Genomic DNA, 20,336 nt, shown 5'->3' with positions numbered 1-20,336 from the left:
TTGATTTATACAGAGCAATCGGAGAACGAATGTTGTTGATTGGAGTGCTGACGTCATGCGGACTCATGTACAATTGAGGAAAGCAAACAGCAAAGCCCACTTCAAACTACCGTAGACTACTTATCTATAATGAGATGCAAGCAGGGTAAATATTAGTTAATGAAATGACAAATCTATTAGTTAGTCCATTCCTAAGTTGATCCGACATGCTAGAAGGATTATTTATTCAATGGTTACCAGTTGAACAGAAATGGCCTTTTCTATTTGCTACATAAGCCTCAGTACCAATGCCTTGGGAAGCCAGGCAGATGGAAGGTGAGGTTCCTAGCTTTAATTTGTGATTTTTATTTGAATAGAGTTTCTTTCTTGCTGTATTTTTACTTTTCAGTCAAGCTGGGAGATTTTCAAGGTAACTGGGGCTTGACCTCAGGGCCTAAGTACTGTTCCTGAGATTCTTTGTGCTCAAGGCTAGTGCTCTACAATTTGAGCCACAGTCCCACTTCTGGCCTTTTCTGAGTAGTTTACTGGAGATAGTCTCATGGACTTCCCTGCCGTGGATGGCTTTGAACCAGATACCAGCTTCCTGAGTAGCTAGGATTACAGGCATGAGCCACCAACAGCTAGGCAGTAAGTTTTGTTTTGTTTTGTTTTTTTCTTTTTTGCTTTGACTCAGGGCCTGAGCGCTGTCCTCGGGTTTCCTCAAGGCTAGAACTCTACCACTTGAGTCACAGCACCATTTCTGGCTTTTTCTATGTATGTGGTACCGAGGAATTGAACCCGGGTCTTTGTGCAGGCTAGCCAAGCACTCTACCAGCAGGCCAAACTCCCAGCCTTAAATTCCCAGTTCTTAAATTTATTCTCTAATCTGGCATAAAGCTCCTAAGAAGCAACTAAAATCAAGCTGATAATCCACTTTCCTTCATTAACAATTGTGTGGATAGCCCCAATGAGAGAATTCCCAAATTACTACTGAAATTTTAGAATCACAATATAAGCAATATACAATATTTTTACCTGGTAAAATGCAATCCAAATAGAGTTGTAACTTTTTCTTGATACTAGGGGTTAAACCCAGAGGGTCTAAGCCTCCAGCTTGATTTTTTTTTTTTTTTTTTTTACCAGTCCTGGGGCTTGAACTCAAGGCCTGGATGCTGTCCCTTCTTTTGCCCAAAGCTAGCGCTCTACCACTTGAGCACCATAGAGAAGTTTTATTGGTGATGAGAATCTTACGTATTTTCCTGGCTGGGCTGTTTTGTAACCACAGTCTTCAGAACCGGGCCCTTTGAGTAGCTAGAATTACTTGTAACTCACTGGTGCCTGGCTGAAATGTTTAATGTATGGAAAAAAATGCAGTCAAATCAGAAGTCTACACTGAACATATGTGGAAAAGATATTTAATTGTAAAATAGAAAAGTAGGCCAGAGTACAGTTTTAAGGGCAATTGCCTCTTTATACAGCATAAGTAATCTAAAGGGGTTTTAGGGTTAAACATTTTTCATAAAGCAATAACACATTAAAAAATAAAGCAAGAAAAAAGGGGGGCTTGAAGGTACATTTCACAAAGACAGAGAGAGAGAGAGAGAGAGAGAGAAAGAGAGAGAGAGAGAGAGAGAGAGAGAGAGAGAGAGAGAGAGAGAGAGAGAGAGAAGAATGAACAGTCAATCCCTTTCAGGTTCATATAATGTAGAATTCTAGAACTTTCTGAGATCAAGTCCCATACTCAGCTGTGACAGGAAAGAGATTTATAGCAGATTTATCTCTAACACCACAGCGGTACAAAAAGGTTTTTGTTCTACATACAAAACCAATTCCCCGATCCCTCAAGAATAATTTCCTGGGGGGAGGAGCAGGGAGGGAGATATGTCCATGAAACATATTTTAGAAATCCATATGCATTGAGTTTTGCAAAAGCATTATTTTAAAATCCAGTGCCTTAAAGTGCTTTCATGTGGAAACCATGATGAAAGGCACAGAATACAGGTTCACGTCCCCACAATGAAATTAAAAAAAAAAAAAGCATAGATTTTTTTTCTTTTTGCAATTTGCAAATTCAAGTTTATGTAGTAAGCCGCTCCTGCTGAAGAATCTTGTCATTCCAATAAAACCAGCTTACTTTCAATGACCTACAGACTAAAAGGGATTTTTATTTATTTATTTATTTTTCTGGAAATTTGCATCATCTTTGTGGGAAAAAAATACTTATGCATGTGATGCATTTTGAAATTAGAAAACATGCAGATTATACACAAACAGAAAAAAAGCTTAAAAAATATTTGCTTCATATACATGTTATCTACTTGGGCATAGCTGAAATTGAACAGATATAAAAAAAATTCTTACTTTCTTAAAAAAAAATGTTTTCAGAGAATCTGAGACAACTTAAAGCTGTACAGAGATCTCCTGAGAGAAGTTCTCTCTTCACACAGAAGTTTAAACCTACAAAAGTATTACCAGCATCGGTCCACCATAATTATATAACATTTGGTCTAATCAACAACGATCACCCTTAAAACTGTTCTGTTTCTGAAAAATTAAGGTCTCTGTACTAAATTCAAAAAGAATTCACAATAACAGTGACTTATTGTGGTTTTTGGATCTCTTAAACAATCTTTATCAACTCATTTGCAACTGTAAAAAAAAAAGAAAAACCAACAAAAACTATTTACAGAATTCAGTTTTAAATACATTTCACAAGTTCTTGAGTCAAGTTTTATGTTACAAGAATTCAGAGCTCATGGCATAAGTCCAATTTTCAATAATCTGTAGTCTTTGTTGTCCTGGGTTTCCATGACTCTACCCTCAGAGGGTGTAGTTCCAGATCGCATTCTTTCTTGATCAAAGAGTAAAATTGAACTACGTGTTCATTTTGACTAGACAGCTTCTTTATTTGTCTGAAGACGGGTCATAGCTTCTAGTTTCTGTCTGTAGGCCTCTGCTTCCTGCTCTTTTTTAAGAAGTTGCTGCCGGTACTTCTGTGCTTCTCGATTGGCTTCATCCAGCTGTTTCTGAAGAGCTTCTCTCTCCTAATTAAAAGGGGAAAAAAAAAAAGTTTTGCTTCATTTTTGCACTAATATGTGAACATATACAAGCATGCGTTCTTCAAATAAATAAAACAATCTGCAGAAGCCAGTACATATCTGCTGATATTTACTAGATATCTCGCCCTTCTGATCAGTAATCACACCCATCATCTGTACTTCACCTTAGGAGCTGCCAAATCGTTTCTACTCTCAAAAGGATTCTTTTGCAATTAGAAGTACAAGTTAAAGAAGACACATACATTGAGGACCTCTACTTACATATGTACTGTTTCTATAGCAGATGTTTTCATCTAAAGGTATCAATTGAAAAAAATAGCACTTATAGCATAGCCTATTGGTAGAGTGCTCCCCTAGTATGCACGAAGCCCTGGGCTCAATTCCTTAGTACCACATATACAGAAAAATCTGGAAGTGGCTCTGTGGCTCAAGTGGCAGTGCCACTATCCTTGAGCAAAAGTGTCCAAGGCCAGTGCCCAGGCCAAGTTTAAGCTCTAGGATTGGCATCTGTTGAGCATCCCTTATATGAAAAAGCATGGTATCATCTATAAATACCATACTTCTTAATATGATCCCATGCTATAGAGGAGAACTCAAGAGATGGCATTCAGAGATGCGGTAGCTTTCCCAAGATGGCACTAGGAGGAATTAGATTCAGGGGCTTCTGCTATTACTTGTTTGATTTTTATTTGCCAGTACTGGAGCGTAAACTCAGGGCCTGGGCCTGCTCCCTGAGCTTCCTCAAAGCCAGAGTTCTACCACTTAAGCCCTAGCTTCAGTTTCAGTTGTTTTGACTTGTGCTAGTTAATTGGAGATGAGGCCTCTAGGACTTTCCTGCCCAAACTGACCTGGCATGAGATCCTCTTATCTCTCCTCTGTCTCTGGAGTAGTTAGGATTAGATATGTGCCAAAGTGCCCAGTCCTATTAGTCTTTTCCTTCTTTCCTTTTTTTTTTTTTTTGGGGTAGGGAGGGGAGGGGTGATACTGGGACTTGAACTCTGGGCCTGGGCACTGTTCCTGGGATTCTTTTGCTCAAGGCTGGCATCCAACCACTTGAGCCACAGCACTACTTCTGGCTTTTTCTGTGATTAACTGGAGATCAGAGTGTCACAGGCCTTCCTGCCTAGACTGATTTTGAACTTGGATCCTCAGACTTGAGCATTTTGAGTAAGGAAGATTACAGGTGTGAGCTTCCAGTGCCCAGCTCCTATGACTTGCTTAGAAACGACGTTCCTCTACGACAATGAGCAAGATTCCTCACATCTAATACCGAATGATGGTCTAAAATAATGTTCCCTAAGTCATGTTGTTAAACAGACCAATAAAATGTTACTCCTTAAACTGAGGGGCGGGAGGTTCATGCCTGTAATTGTAGCTTCAGAAAGTCAAGTTGTGGCCTAAGTACAGCCTGGAGCAAAAAATCTCAATCTCAAAGGGCTGGGAATGTGGCTTAGTGGTAGAGTGCTTGCCTGGCATGCATGAAGCCCTGGGTTTGATTCCTCGGTACCACATAAACAGAAAAGGCCAGAAGTGGCAGTGTGGCTCAAGTGATAGCTTTGAGCAAACAAGTTTGGGGACAGTGCCTAGGCCCTGAGTTCAAGCCCCAGGACTGACAAAGAAAAGAAAAAAAGCTCCAGAGATAAAGCCTGAGCTTTGAGTTCAAGGCTCAGGACATAAAACAAAAGACTGCTGCTTTATCTCCCAATTTAAGCAATGCCTACCCCTACCCAGAAGCCTCTGGAACCTCCCAACCCCCTATTTTCACATCCTTCTGACAGTAATTCCAAGAAAGGTGACTGGCAGAAAGATGATAAGCCTCAAGTAAGCAAACATCACTTGTCACCAATACCTGAATGCTAACTAGTCAGGACTATGCGACACACCAATGGATAAGCAGCAAGGAGGATTGAAGGGCTAGGCTGTTTCCCTACCCGCTGAATCTTATCTCCAGCAGGAATGCTCTCAGCCTTGTATGGTTTTGAAGTTTACTTGTGTTGGGTTATACAGGTGGTATAAGCCAGTAATTTCAGCTACCTGGGAGAGAGAGATCTGAAGGATCATGGTTTAAAGCTAGCCTAGGGCAAAAAGTCAGCGAGATCCCATCACTGCCAACAAGCAATGTAGGTACACTTCTGTGATCTCAGCTAGGTAAGATAAGTACTATGATTATGGCCCAGAACAGCCCTAGGCAAAAAAAAAAATTTTTTTAAAGATATTATCTGAAACAAAACAAAAAAGGCCTTGGTTCTAGTGGTAGTCTGCCTACCAAGCCAAACCCTAGTACTGTCCAAAAAAAAATTATATATATATATATACACAGTAATATAAAGAGAAAATAGTCCTTTCTATTAGGCCAATCAAAGATGCAAATGAATTTGAAAGAAAAAAGACCATTGGAGGGTACTGGGTTTGATTCCCAGGGCCTTTTTCCTTTTTCTCTCTCTTTTTTTTTTTTGCTAGAAGTAGTGCTGTGGCTCAAGTGGTAGAGAGCTAGCATTAAGCAAAAGAATCTCAGGGAAAGTGGCCAGGCCAAGTTCAAGCCATGGGGCTGGCAAAAACGAAAGAAAAAAAGACTGGATTACTCTTTGAACACACTGAAAGCCTGACTAGAGTGTTTCATTTTTTAAATTTGTATCTCAGTAATCTAAGTGTAGTTGTGAAGAAATCTACCTTCTCATTTTTCAAAGCAAACAAAAATGCCGAAAAGTAGAAAACATTACTTATTTTACTCAGAGCTTTTGTTTCTTTTTACTTGCTAAATATTTACTGAACATACATTTGCACGTAAGACAGTTCCTTAATGGAACGGCAATTTGGCTGGTTTAGTTCTTTCATTTTCTTCAGCACAGCTGAGAATCGAACTCAGGGCCTTACACTTGCTAGGCAAGTGCTCTTCCACTGAGCTAAATCCCCAGTCTCCGCTTGGTTGTTTTAAAGGATACAGTGATCTATGACAGTTTTATCATTTTAAGATAATCAAATCTCACCAGGTGCTAGTGGCTCACCCCTGTAATCTTAGCTACTCAGGAGGTTGAGTTCTGAAGATTGAGGTTCAAAGCCAGCCCTACATGAAAGTCTGTAAGACTTATCTCCAATTAACCACTAGAAAACAAGAAGTGGTGCTGTGGTTCAAAGTGGCTAGCCTTGAACACTCAGGGACAACACCCAAGCCCAGGGTTCAATCTCTCTGATCAACAAAAAAGAAAAAAGAATTCAAATCTGTATCTTGCATTAACTATAGTAATTTATCTTCTACCACATTCAATGAGCATTTACTCTGGGCCCTCCGCTGCACTTCAAGAGTTTTCTCATTTAATCCTTATAATCTTGCATTATAAGTACTATTACTTTTTCCTGTAAAAAAAGATGGGGCCAGGCACGGTGGCTCTCATCTGTAATCCTAGCTACTCAGGAGGCTGAGATCTGAGGCATTAAAGATCTTGAGACTCTTATCGCCAATTAACCACTAGAAAACAGGAAGTGGGCTATGGCTCCAGGGATAGGGCAGTAGCCTTGAGCTGAGGAGCCCAGGGATAATGCCTAGGCCCAGGGGTAGGGCGGTAGCCTTGAGCTGAAAGAGTTCAGGGTCAGTGCCCAGGCCCAGAGTTCAAAACCCTATAATCCATCAAAAAAAAGATTGGAAAGTTTGAATGGCTTGAATAACTTGATCAGGATCATATAACCAAACATTATTTTAAAAAATCTAAACTTTATTACACCCTCATATTCTGTGTGTGTGTGTGAAAGAGAGAATACTGGGGCTAAAACTGAGGGGCTCAAGCTCTCACTTGACTCTTTTGCTCAAAGCTGGCACTCTAGGACTTGTATTATTCTCCCACTTCTGGCTTTTTGCTAGTTAGTTGGACCTAAAAATCTCACATTTGTCTGGCTGGGCTGGCTTCAAACCAAAATCCTCAGATGTCAGTCTCCCAAGTAGATAGGACTATAAGCATGAGAGTCAACAGCCAGATCTAAATGTATTTTAAAGAATTTTTTTTTCTTTTAAGACAGTAGGCCTGAAGGCCTGGAGTTTAGCCTAGTGGTAGAGTGCTTGCCTAGCATGCACGAGGACCCGGGTTCAATTCCTTGGTACCACATACACAGAAAAAAGCCAGAAGTGGTGCTGTGGCTCAAGCGGTAGAGCTCTAGCCTTGAGAAAGTCCAAGGACAGTGCTCAGGCCCTGAGTTCATGGCCCAGGACTGGCCAAAAAAAAAAAAAAAAAAAAGACAGTAGGCCTGGGTATGCAAGCTGTTTGCTGTGTATAAACTTCAACTTTCTTTTTCTTTTTTTGGTACTGGGGTTGAAACTCAGAGCCCTTTGCTTTGCCAGGCAGAGTCTCTACTTAGTGCCACGGGAGCTAGGCTCCCAGCCCAATTTTTCTAACCATTAGGGGCTAAATATAATAAATATAATCTTATTTTTACAAATAAAGTCTTCTTGAAATACAACCCCAACCAGTCCTTTCCAAACTGTCCAAGGCTGCTTTCTATCTAGCTACCTCTATCTGGCTTTCTATAGATAAAAACTGTTATTTAAGAAAGAAATAGTATCATATAAATGTTTAAACTCCAGTAGATCAAGAAGAAAGATTAGTAAAAGGAAGAGATTAAAAAGGTGCCAAATAAAACATTGTATAAAGTTTATAGATATTATTTATTTATTTGTTTATTTATTTGGGCCTTTTGAGACAGGGTCTTGCTATGTAGCCCAGGCTGGCCTGGAAATCATGAGTCTTCCTGTTTCAACTTCCCAAGTGCTGGTATTACAGGTGTGCACCTCTTCGCCCGGCCTAGAAGTCAATTTTTAAAAGAACACTAAGGAACTCAATGCATTCTTGGTTAAAGAACACTTCATTAAAAATGAATAAACATGGCTGGGGGAGGTAGTGCAGTAGCAGAGTGCTTGCCTGGCATGCATGAGGCCCTGTGTTTGATCCCTAGCACCTCATGCACACACACACACAAAGTCTACTTTAAAAAAGCCAATCTCAAAAACCAATACAATCCACTAAAAGACATAATTCATCTCTAGCTCCACAACTAAGAAAATGCCTTTCATAAAATCATGTAAATACGTAAGTAGGAATAATCTGTTCCTTCTCATATGCTCATTCATTGCACTTCTCCTGCCCACACGCACGAAGATTAAGTTCAATTTGGAACAGGCCAATGCTACGTATTTATGGAAGAAATCTATGAATAGCGCACTTCCTCCACAAGATACTTTCCATACAGTACTATCACAATGTGAGAGACATAAGAAGTTAATCTTACTCAAATCTGCCCCTCCAAATCCACTTGATTTCCTGTACTGTCCTAATGCTGCTGGTGAAATTTGTTAACAAGTTATCTTCAATTTAAATTTTCCAGTGATCATGGCAAAACTTTTCCAAGTGCTAGTTGGAAAATTGTTAATATAAATAAATGCATAGCAGCTTCTCACTGGTAGTGAGTCACTCTGCTAATGTGGGCAAGGAACACAGAGAGAAAAGCCACAGGCTACATTTTTAGCTCATGAGTTCATTTTTAAATTTCTTCATAGAGTTTTTCATCACTTTTGGACCATATGAGGTTCTTAATACTATCCTGGGTATTGCAGGATGTCACCCAGCCTCTTCCCACTCAATGCCAGCAGGACACCACTAAACCATGACAACCAAAAATACCTCTACTCACAGCCAAATGGCCTTAGGGCCAAAACTGTCCCAGTTGCAGATTGCTGCTTTACAGAATTAGCAGTGTACAAGTTTGCCCCCAAGGTAACTATTGGTCATCTACGAATATACATTCAAAAGCATGAGTTCATGGATAGAAAAATGATTACCTGGTTTGATGTACACACTGGAGGTCATCTCTTCATCCTGTAATTCCAGCCCGCCTCTACCATCTACACTCACTGTGTCAAAGTCCCTGCAATAGCCTTATCAGGTCATGTGACTTTGACTTGATCATTTCCCGTAATGGAAATCAAGATCCTCATGACCCAGGAAATCTACTGAAAACCAAACCACACTACCAAAACACACTGCTCTTTATCCCAAGCTAAAAGCCATCTCCTTCACTTCCTCCCTCGTGGTCCTGCTCAATTACATGATCTCAGTTCCTCCCTTCTTATTTGTAATTATTCTTAATCTCTGAAAGACTCTAAGAGAGGAATTAGGCAGAACTTGAGAGGAAACAGCAGTTTTCACAGGCTACACACTCCTTGTTTAAAACACATAACTGTTCAACGGAATAAGCTTGCATTTAGTAAATATTCAAGAATTTTAAAATGCTTTATTACATTGTAAAGCGAACTTTTTTTCACTCTGTATGCCTGAGAAAGATCATCTAACAAATCAGAAACAGACAAAGAGTAGTAAATAAGGATAGTTATACTGTTCATGAAATAAATTGTTAGTTCGTAAACAAAAACTATAATATATGTCACTTTAAATATGAAAAGAAAATACTCAGTAACTAAAGCTGTAAGTTTACCAGACATTTTATATTAGTCACAGACTTTTTTTTTTTTCTGGTGCTTTTAGTCAGGGTGAACCATTTAGCTCAGGCTGGCCTTGAACCAGGTATCCACGTGTCTCAGCCTCCCCAAGTACTGCTAATCTGATATTTAAATGAATGAGAAAAATATACTCTAATTGTCTTCAATAACTTTTTAGTCTTTTAGTGACTTAAAAAATTTTCTATGACAAGCAGAGCTTTTATATATTACACATATATCAGATACTACAATCATATATATAGTAAGTATGTGGAATTCTCATGAACCTTGAAGTGAACAAACTATTCTAAATTTTTCCAGTTTGGGAGAAAAACAAAAGTGAGACTCAGAAAGGTAAAGTAACTGGCCTCACAGTGGACAGGTCAAGACGTGATAGCTACACCTAGCTTATTTGGTTTCAGGTTCAAGGCTGACACAGCCCTTGCTTTTTTAAAGTTACTTAGCAGTGATTATTTTCATTTGATATAAAATTATAAAGTAGAAGAATAAATTATAGTCATATGATTAAAATAAGAGAACCTGTGCTGTAACTGTGATGTGATTTTAATGTAAGCTAAGTTTGAGAGACAGAGAATGAAAGTCGAATCCTAAAAGAAGTGTAAGTTAAATTCCTTAAAGGATTAAGTAATTACCCTTAAGTGGTCTGAAAAGTGTCAGTCTTCTTTAAGAAGACCCTCAATTAGGTATTCACATTGCATTTTTTGAAAGGAAGATAATATAGAGAGTAGTATGCATTTCCCTTTAATGATTTGTGAAAATGGTGTGTACAGAAAGTTTAACAGAAAATCAAGAATGGAATAAAAGAACCAAAGACATTCAGTGTTACTAGGATGACAGACTGTTACAAACAAATTCTTCACTCATGCATTCATTCATTCAATATTTATTTATTGAAGGCTTGCTCTATGTAGAAGGCAAAATAAAAATTAAACAAAACAATAATACTATGGCACTTTCATTCTGTATATGAAAACACTGTCAGTAATAAATATAAATGACAAAAAATTATAAAGAAAAATAAATGGAATTTATTTTGGATGACTGCGGCAAAGCACACCGGGTAAAAGACTCCTTACTTCTATTTCTGCGGACTCCACCCGGTTTTCAATTATTTCGATACACTGTCTCTTAGCTGGTGGCTCTTCACTTATGACAGTTTCTTCAGCGATGTCGGTGGCTGGTACTGTCAGTACTAAAATGAAAAGGTGCAGCCATTAATTCATTCTCAGGCAGGCTTAGTAGAGATAGACACACCTTGACATTGGCAATGCTACTCATCTAAGTATGTACACTCCAAAATAATTCAAAACACCAACTTTTTAGAATAATGTCCATTTTTTCTTCTTCACTTTGTGGACTCACTGAAATCTACTTGCTAAAGTATTTATTTTTCTAGTTTTATATATAATATACTCATTCCTATGGATCAAAAAGGGAAAACATTGACAGGTCTATTCAGGAGGTACCATGCCTACCCGAGGCCAACATAGATAATAGCTTGTATTGAGTTTCTTATATATTATTCTTGTATTAGTTTGTGTGAAAACAAATGTGAATATACTTACATTCAATATATGTTACCTTGTTCTTGGATTTTTCATTCCCTATAATTTCCTATATTCATAGTTTTTCTTTTCCTGCATAATATTCCTTTATACGGATAGACCATTAGAAAAAGCCCTTCATAGACACAGTACTGGACTAGTGGTCTCCTTTCAATGGTTTTGTAGCTTGTTCTATAAATTCCGAGTATGAGGAGGGGCTATTCTCATACAGCCGCATAGGACCATGTTAAAAGTCAATTGGGAAAATGCATTGTCTGGTGACTTTTCTTGGCTGTCAAAATAATTTGTCTTTTTTTTTTTTTATTGTTGTTGTTGGTCATAGAGCTTGAACTCTGGGCCTGGGCACTGTCCCTGAGCTCTTCAACTCAAGGCTAGCTCTCCACCACTTTGAGCCACAGTGCCTGTTCTGGTTTTCTGGTGGTTAATTGGAGATAAGAGTCTCTCAAACTTTCATGTCCAGGAGGGGTTTGAACTGAGATCCTCAGATCTCAGCCTCCTCAGTCGCTATACAGGATTATATAGCAATGAGCCACTATAGTTCCCGGCCTCTCTCTCTCCCTTTCCCCCTCTCCCTCTAATATATATATATTGCCAGTCCCAAGCCTTAAACTCAGGGCCTGAGCACTGTCCTTGGGCTTTCTCAAGGCTAGAGCTCTACCATTTGAGCCAGAGCACCGCTTCCAGGTTTTTCTATGTATGTGGTATTGAGCAATTGTACCTGAGTCTTTGTGCATGCTAGGCAAGCATTCTACTGCACTCTACGCTAGTAGAACCCAGTGCTACATACCTGCTAGGTAAGCACTCTACCACTAGGCCACTCTTCCAAGCCCTATTTCTTTCCATGCATATTACACTTACAAATTAACTCAGAAAGAACTGAGAAATTCTCTCTGTTTCACTGAACTGTCTATATACTGCACATAGTCAAGTTGACTATTATGTTTTAAACTCTGAAGGTTTTAAAAGCTTATTTTAATACTTAATATATAGTTCTCTCACAGTTCTTTCCAGAAGTTAGTTCTTTCTTTCTTCTTTTCAACATAAACATTAGCATGTATTTGGCTACCTACAAGGGAATAAACAAACACCTGTTCATCTTTGTTATGGGTCACCTCCTTCACAATGGAAGTCCTGACCCAAGTGTATTAGCGTGTGACTATATTTGAAGCTGGGGCCTTCATCTGTTTTAACAGTATTGGGGACTGAACTTAGCCTAGGCACTGCCCCTTGGTATTTTTTTTGCTCAAAGCTGGCACTCTTCCCCTTGAGTCATAGCCTCACTTCTAGCTTTTTGGTAGTTCACTGGAGATAAGAGTCTCATGGACTTTTTTACAAGGGCTGGCTTCCACAGTGATCCTCAGATCTCCGCCTCCTGAGTAGCTAGGATTTCAGGTGTGAGCCGTGAGGGTGAACCTCTGAAGAGGCAACTATGATGGGTGTCCTACTCTAATGTGACTACCTATATGATGTGCCATCTGGACACAGATAATATACTAAACACACCTGGAAGGCAGCCACCTACAAGTCCTTGGACTTGCCTCAGAAGAAACCAAACCTACCCACATATCCTGATGTTGACTTCCAGCTTCTAGGATTATGAGAAAATAAATTTCTACCTTTTAAGAATTGTGGCATTGAGCCAGTTGCGGTGGCTCACGCCTGTAATCCTAGCTACTCAGGAGGCTGAGGTCTGAGGATCGCGGTTCAAAGCCATCCTGGGCAATACAAGGGCGATACAAGCCAGGAGACTTATTTCTAATTAATCACTAGAAAATGAAAAGTGGGGCTGTGGCTCAAGGGTAGGGTGGTAACCTTCAGCTAAAGAGCTCAGGGACAGCACCCAGGTCCAGAATTCAAGCCCCATGACCCACAAATAAAGAAAGAAAGAAAGAAAGAGAGAGAGAGAGAGAGAGAGAGAGAGAGAGAGAGAGAGAGAGAGAGAGAGAAAGAAAGAAAGAAAGAAAGAAAGAAAGAAAGAAAGAAAGAAAGAAAGGAAGGACGGACGGACTGTGGCATTGTCTGCCCTCTTTGCTTCTTGTTTGCAAAGTTAATTATTAAGTTTTTCACTGACACTTCTAGACCGTTACAGGCAGAGCCGGACATTCATGCACAGCTCTATGCTATCTTATTGAATGGTTACTAAATCAAGTTAATTCCCTACTGTACACAAAGTTTGTCTCTAGGTTTTCGTTATTACAAGCAACGCTGTCATAAACATCTAAAGAAGAAATGTAAGGTTGGTAATTAGTCCTATAAGAGTAATATGGTTACCAAATTGACTAAATGCTTTTTTCACATATAACACTATTCACAGTATATTTTACATTACTAACATTTTCCAATATTTGGCAGAAATTTCACAGAAAAATTAAGATTTACTCTATAAATGGTTTTTTGTGATATGTTCTACTGGAGTTCAGATATTCATCAATATCTAAATTCTTTCACAATTAAAAGTTTTTCATTGAAGGAATATGTATTATTCATGTATTTTATTGGAAACGGAGGAAGAGGCTACATACTTCAAATATAAGAGTTGACTTTACTGTGAATTATTATCTAACATTGGAACTAAAATTGTGAAATCCTTAAAAAATAAGCAATCCAGCTGGGCTCAGTGGCTCCTAGCTACTCAGAAACTTTCTTCAAGGAGCTGGAAATGTGGCTTAGTGGTACAGTGCTTGCATGAACGAAGCAACCCTGAGTTTGATTGCTCAGTACTACATGCACAGAAAAAGCTGGAAGTGGTGATGTGGCACAAGTGGTAGAGCACTAGCCTTGAGAAAGCGCAAGGACAGTGCCTAGGCCCTGAGTTCAAGCCCTAGGACCAGCAAAAACAACAATAAAAAAAACAACTTCCTTCAAGCCCCTGGGTCTAATCTAAATCTTGGAACTAGAAAATCTTTCCACCAAAGCTAATCTTATTATTAGAACAAGCAAACAAAACTAGGCAATTACATCTGTTGCAATAGATTACAAAAAATATAACCTGAGTTGAGTATACTGGTGTCTCACTCATATAGTCCTAGCTTCTCAGGGGACTGAGATCTGAGGATGGGGCTTCAAAGGCAGGCTGGACAAGAAAGTCCATGAGACTCTTATCTTTACTGAAGAGCCAAAAAAACTGGAAGTAGGGCTGTGGCTCCAGTGATAGAGTGCTACCCTTGAGCACAAAAGCTCAGGGGACAGTACTCAGGCCCTGATTTCAAGCCAGTACTGATACAATGTATGTATGTATAATTTAAGGCCGAAGAATATGCTTTAGAAGACATTGTCACAAGTTTCTGAGAACTGAGAATACACAGGAAACTTCACGGAAAGGTCTACCACCAACCTTGCTGTCCATCTGGCATGGTCACAATGATGGGTTGTCCTATCCCACTGGTGGGGATGGAGTGCAAATTCCCAAGCTGGATTCCATCGGTGACTATCGTGATGACTTGCTGGCCCCCTGAGCTAACCACTTGCTGAATTGCTCCATCTACAGATTCTGCGGTGACCACTTCCTCTGTGGCCACAACTGGGGGGTGGAGGGGAAAGGAAAGTAAAAATCAGTAAAGACATCCAATAGTGTGACAAGAAATTTATTTTTGCTTCATCTGTTGGCTTTGCTTTCTTTCCTACCCAGGACAATTTCTACATGATTTGTAAAGCAGATCTCAGTGGGGATGGGAATGGGGGTATCTATGTGAATAGATACAGTATATAACCATTGAGTTCCATATAGCTATTCATGGGTGTAAGTAAGTAATTTCTTTTAATTGCAAGAGGTATAAATATAAGATGACTGATGCCTACCGGAGACAGAATTTTGTTGTTGTTTTGCCAGGCTTGGGGTTTGAACTCAGGCCTGGGCACTGTCCCTGAGCTTCTCTGTGCTCAAGGCTAGTGCTCTACCACTTGAGCCTCAGCAACACTTCTGGCTTTTTCTGTGGGTATGCAATACTGAGAATTGAACTCAGGGCTTCAAGCATGCTAGGCAAGCACTCTGCCACTAAGCCACATTCCCAGTCCTGATTTGTGAACTGAACTCATTTATTTATACATGGGTTATATTGCGATTAAAAAGCATCAAAAGACCCAGGCACCTAGGGCTCATGCCTCTAATCGTAGTAGTTACTCAGGAGGATGGGATCACAATTTGAAGCAAATCTGGGCAAGAAAGTTCTTGAGACTCTTATCTCTAATTAATCGCCAAAAAGCCAGAAGTGGAGCTGAGGCTCAAGTGGTAGAATGCTAACTATGGGCAAAAAGCTCAGGGACAGTGCCCAGGTCCTGAGTTCAAACCCCAAGACTGGCAAAAAAAAAAAAAAAAAAAAGGAAAAATTGAAAGGACAAAAAGGGGAAAGACTTTCTTGACAGAATGACATCTAATTAATGCAAAAGGAAAGGTTAAGAACAATTACAGTAGATGACTCCAAGAAGGATCCTTGGTAATGCTAAAAGCACTGGTGACATGTTTAGGGGAATCATACCCAGAACACCACTAGTGACCAAGGGGGAAGTGGAACTGTAAAGACCTGGCAGTAACTACTTCTTTCACCAAGCAGTCACTGGTATCCTGACAGTGACATTTTGTGCTTCTTCACATGAGTGAAGTGTTACCCAATGACAGGTTACAAAACTGGGCTTACGTTCTTCTTCCCCAAAATGCCTGATCTGTATCTAATTCGTAAGAACAGATGGGGTCTGGGGTGCAGAGCTCGGGGTGTGCGGGGGTGGGGGGGAGAGGGGTGTCATGCTTGGCATGGGGGAGGTCCTCCGTTTCAGCCCCAGCATCCACAATGCTGAGAAGCTCAGTCAGGATGTGAGTGGTCCCAAAGTCAAAGTTTGGGCCCTACAAAGATTCCAGTGTCACAAAGAAGGAAGGAGGGCAGTAGAAATGGCCTGAGTGGAGGGAGACACACAGCTACAATAAGCATGAACTTCAAGACACAGCTAGTATAGGGCACATTCTGCAGATGGGTGGGAAGCCTGATTATGGACCATTTGCCAGATATGTTGCTGAACTAGCACTGTGTTTTTGTTTGTGTTTCGTTGGTTATGGCACTTGAGCGTTGTCCCTGGTTCTTCAGCTCAAGGCTACTGCCCTACTCCTTGAACCACAGCGCCACTTCCAGTTTTCTGGTGGTTAATTGGAGATAAGAGTCTCATGGAGGGGCCGGGAGTTTGGCCTAGTGGTTAAAGTGCTTGCCTTGCATGCACGAAGACCCAGGTTCGATTCCTCGGTGCCACATACATAGAAAAAAAAAGCCAGAAGTGGTGCTGAGGCTCAAGTGGTAGAGCTCTAACCTTGAGAAAGTCCAAGGACAGTGCTCAGGCCCTGAGCTGAAGCCCAGGACTGGCAAAAAAAAAAAAAAAAAAAAAAGAGTCTCATGGACTTTAGTGCCTGTGCTGGCTTTGGGCTGGCTTTGAACTGTGTTCCTCAGATCTCAGCCTCCTGAATAGCTAGGATTATAGGCATGAGTCACCATGCCCGGTTTCTTTTTGGTTTTGGTTTTGGTTTTACCAGTCCTAGGGTCTGAACTCATGGCAGGCCTGGGTTCTACCTCTAAGCTTCTTTTGCTCAAGGCTAGCGCATTCTAGCACTTGAGTCACAGTGCCACTTCCAGCTTTTTCTGTTTATGTGGTACTGAGGAATCCAATCCAGGACTTCATTCATGCTAGGCAAGCACTCTAACACCAAGCCACATTCCCAGACATAACACTGTTTTAGGAAATATAGGAGATACTTATACGTAAACCGTCTGACATCAAAACTTACATTAAGGCCATAAATTTAGAAGCTGCCATTTTGGGGGGAGATGGGGGGGTTTATTGGTGCAGACTTGAATCTGGCTATTGTCCCTGAACCTGCTCAAGACTAGCACTCTACCATTCAGCCACAACTCTACTTCCGTCTTAGAGATCAAAGTCCTTCAGGACTGGCATCGAACCTTAGACCTCAGTCTCTTGAGTAGCTAGTATTATAGGAATGAACCAACAGCGCTCCATTTGCCTTTTGATTTTTACTTTTTTTTTAAAGCGAGATATGGACTACTTTAGTGGTAGAGTGCTTGCCTAGCATGCATGAAGAAGACCTGGGTTCAATCTCTTGGTACCACATACACAGAAAAAACCAGAAGAGGTGCTGAGGCTCAAGTGGTAGAGCTCTAGTCTTGAGAAAACCCAAGGACAGTGCTCAGGCTCTGAGTTCAAGCCTCAGGACTGGCAAAGAAAAAAAAAAAAAAGCAAGATACGTTATGGGGACTTTGGTTTCCAAAACATACTTCTGGCAACAGGATGGGCTTTAGCCTATGAAGGTGTTGCCTGGTAATCAAGCATCACGATACAAGCTACCTATACTCCAAATGCAAACCAGCTTGGTTTTGAGAGCTTTTATTATTATTAGCCAAAACTTGTAACTGAGTTTTGTCACCAAGCACTTAGTAAACTTCAGGAAGGCAATTATAAAAAGAAATGTGCAACATAAAACGAGATGTACTAGCAACTACCAGAGCTTTCAAGCACATTAACTGTGGCTTTGATTTTTTAAAAAATATCCATATGAAAAAGAAATGTTAAGTGGTTGAATGCTAACTTCAAGTAGTAATCTTTTAAGTCACGACCATATGGAATGTATTTCTGAGATCACACACAATCAAGGCACGACACAAGAACTTTCATCTTTGTATTACTGGCAATGGATGTCATTAAAATAGAGTTGTTACCTTTCATCTACAAAGCTTTCTTTGTAAGTTATGCGATGTAAAGTATTTAGGAAAAAAATTAAAAAGAAACCAATTATAGAAGACAAAGTGGCTCCTCAGAAATGCTAACAATAACCCAACAGTGAGATGAGATGTTGAAACATGTAAGAAGAGAGATCCTAAAAATTTACAGATTTAAAACTGATACCAATATATTCCAAAATGTTTTTTCTCTGGATAAAAAGTAACGGTAGGGGCTGGGAGTTTGGCCTAGTGGTAGAGTGCCTGCCTAGCATGCACAAAGACCCAGGTTTGATTCCTCGGTACTACATTCATACAAAAAAGCTGGAAGTTGTGCTGAGGCTTAAGTAGAGCTCTGGCCTTGAGAAAGTCCAAGGCCAGGACTGGGGATGTGGGGGGGAATAATGGTAATATCCCAAATATCCATTGATCTAACTCAAAAGTTAGGTTACTATATTTAGTGAGCAAGGTAATGTACACATAGCATTTCTGAGGATATCTAAGATCTTTACTTTTTCCTGATTTTTGAACTGGAATACCACAAAAGAGAGCTATCTGACTTATAAGTTTTAAAATTGTATATAAACAAAAAAATAGAAACTTTGACTATAAAGTAAAAATTTAAGTATGCCTATAATTAAAATCAAGCAAAACAAAAAAGAAGTCCACACATGGCCCAATAACTTCCTTCTTAAAGTGAATTATATTTTATTACCTATTTTAGGAAGGGACCAAAAAACCAATACATAAAGTGTATTTGTGTGTGTGTGTGTGTGTGTGTGTCAGTTTGGGGACTTGAACTCAGGGCCTGGGGACTGTTCCTGGGCTCTTCAGCTCAAGGTTAATGCTCTACCACTTTGAATCACAGTGTGACTTCTGGTTTTCTGGTGGTTAATTGTAGATAACAGTCTCAGGGACTCCCACTCCTGGGCTGGCTTTGAACCACGATCCTCTCGTCTCAGCCTCCTAAGTCACTAGGATTACAGGTATGAGCCACCAGTGCCCGGCAGAAGTGAATTTCTTGGGCAGCTGCCTTTTCCTTCACTCCAGATACAGTGTGTCACTGAGGTAACTTAAGCACTCTTGGAATTCACTATATACCCTGTTTTTCCCACCAGACTCTCCATCCTGCCTTAACCTCCTGAGTGCTAGGATTACAGGTATGCAACATGGCACCTGATTTAAGTTTTTGAAATTTCTTAATTAAAAAAACAAAAAAACAATTTACTAACATAATAATTAAAACAAAGACGGTTTTGGGAACTGGACATGGTGGCTCACATCTCTAGCGCCAGCTACTTAGGAGGTGAAGAAGATCAAGAGGCTCAAAAGTCAAGGCCAGCCTAGGCAGAAAGTTAACAAGACCCCATCTTAACCAATAAGCTGGACACAGGTCTCATGCCTTTGATCCCAGCTACCAGGAAGGTGTGAGTGAAAGAGTCATGGGTTGGACCACATGTGGACAGACCCGTAAGGCCCTATTAGAAAAAAACCAAAGCAAAAAAAAAAATACCAAAGAAAAAAAGATTGAGTGTAAAAATCTCAGCATCAAAAACATAAAACAACACTATCTTGGATAAATATAATACAAATCTTGCTATCATTCTAATAGAACAGCCAAAAATAAATTAGTGAAAAAGTTCTCCTTTTTTTGTTATTGTTGTTGGGCTTGAACTCTGGGACTGGGTGCTATCTCTGAGCTCTTCAGCTCAAGGCTAGCATTCTACCACTTTGAGCAATAGTGCCACGTTTTGTTTTTTGGTGGTTAATTGGAGATAAGTGTCTCCTGGACTTTCATGCCCAGGCTGGCTTTGAACCGTAATCCTCAGATTTGAACTTCCTGAGTAGCTAGGAAATCAGACATGAGCCAAGGACGCCCAGCTTTATCTACTTAAAAAAAACAAAATACAAAAATGTAACAAACTGGCATAAAAAAAAAAAAAAGGCAGGAGGGCCAGAAGTTTGGCCTAGTGGTAGAGTGCTTGCCTAGCATGCACAAAACCCGGGTTCGATTCCTCAGTACCACATACATAGAAAAAAAGCCGGAAGTGGTACTGAGGCTCAAGTGGTACTGAGGCTCAAGTGGTAGAGCTCTAGCCTTGAAAAAGTCCATGGACAGTGCTCAGGTCCTGAGCTCAAGCCCAGGACTGGCCAAAAAAAAAAAAAAGAGGAGGAGAGGGACATAAAAGGCCAGATTTGATCAACAGACATTTTCTGTTTTGTTTTTAATTTTTTATTTTGTGGGTCATGGTGCTTGAACTTGGCCTGGGCACTTTTCCCTGAGCTCCTTCAGCTCAGGGCTATACCACCTGGGCCTAGGCATTGCCCCTGAGCTTTTCAGATCAATGCTACTGCCCTACCCTCCAGCCAAACCCCTCTTCCCATTTTCAAGAGGTTAAATGGAGATAAGAGTCTCAGGTCCTTTTGTGCCTGGGCTGGCTCTGAACCTTGATCCTCAGATCTCAGCCTCCTGAGTAGCTAGGATTACAGGGCTGGCTTTGAACCTTGATCCTCAGATCTT

At 40.2% G+C, this 20,336-nt stretch overlaps 1 protein-coding gene across 8 annotated transcripts in view; it reads right to left on the bottom strand.

The window, feature by feature from the left end:
* Positions 1 to 1,380: 1,380 nt before the first annotated feature.
* Gabpb1 (GA binding protein transcription factor subunit beta 1) overlaps positions 1,381 to 20,336 on the bottom strand; it is a 49,374-nt gene continuing 30,418 nt past the window's right edge. For 7 of the 8 annotated variants that reach the window (XM_090358431.1, XM_090358425.1, XM_090358427.1 and 4 more), the window contains 3 exons: positions 14,440 to 14,625; positions 10,617 to 10,732; positions 1,381 to 3,023 (listed from right to left, as the gene is read on the bottom strand). In XM_090358431.1, coding sequence (XP_090214557.1) covers positions 2,871 to 3,023; positions 10,617 to 10,732; positions 14,440 to 14,625 — 455 coding nt within the window. In that variant the 3' untranslated portion in view covers positions 1,381 to 2,870. Of the gene's footprint in view, positions 3,024 to 7,702; positions 7,829 to 10,616; positions 10,733 to 14,439; positions 14,626 to 20,336 lie in introns of those variants that run through there. The other variant, XM_090358432.1, reaches the window with a different exon arrangement.

The sequence above is a fragment of the Megascapheus bottae genome, chromosome 25 (genome assembly GCF_031878675.1).
Source record: "Megascapheus bottae isolate mThoBot1 chromosome 25, mThoBot2.hap1, whole genome shotgun sequence".
Taxonomy (NCBI): Eukaryota; Metazoa; Chordata; class Mammalia; order Rodentia; family Geomyidae; genus Megascapheus; species Megascapheus bottae.
This window is presented reverse-complemented; position numbering and strand designations above follow the sequence as displayed.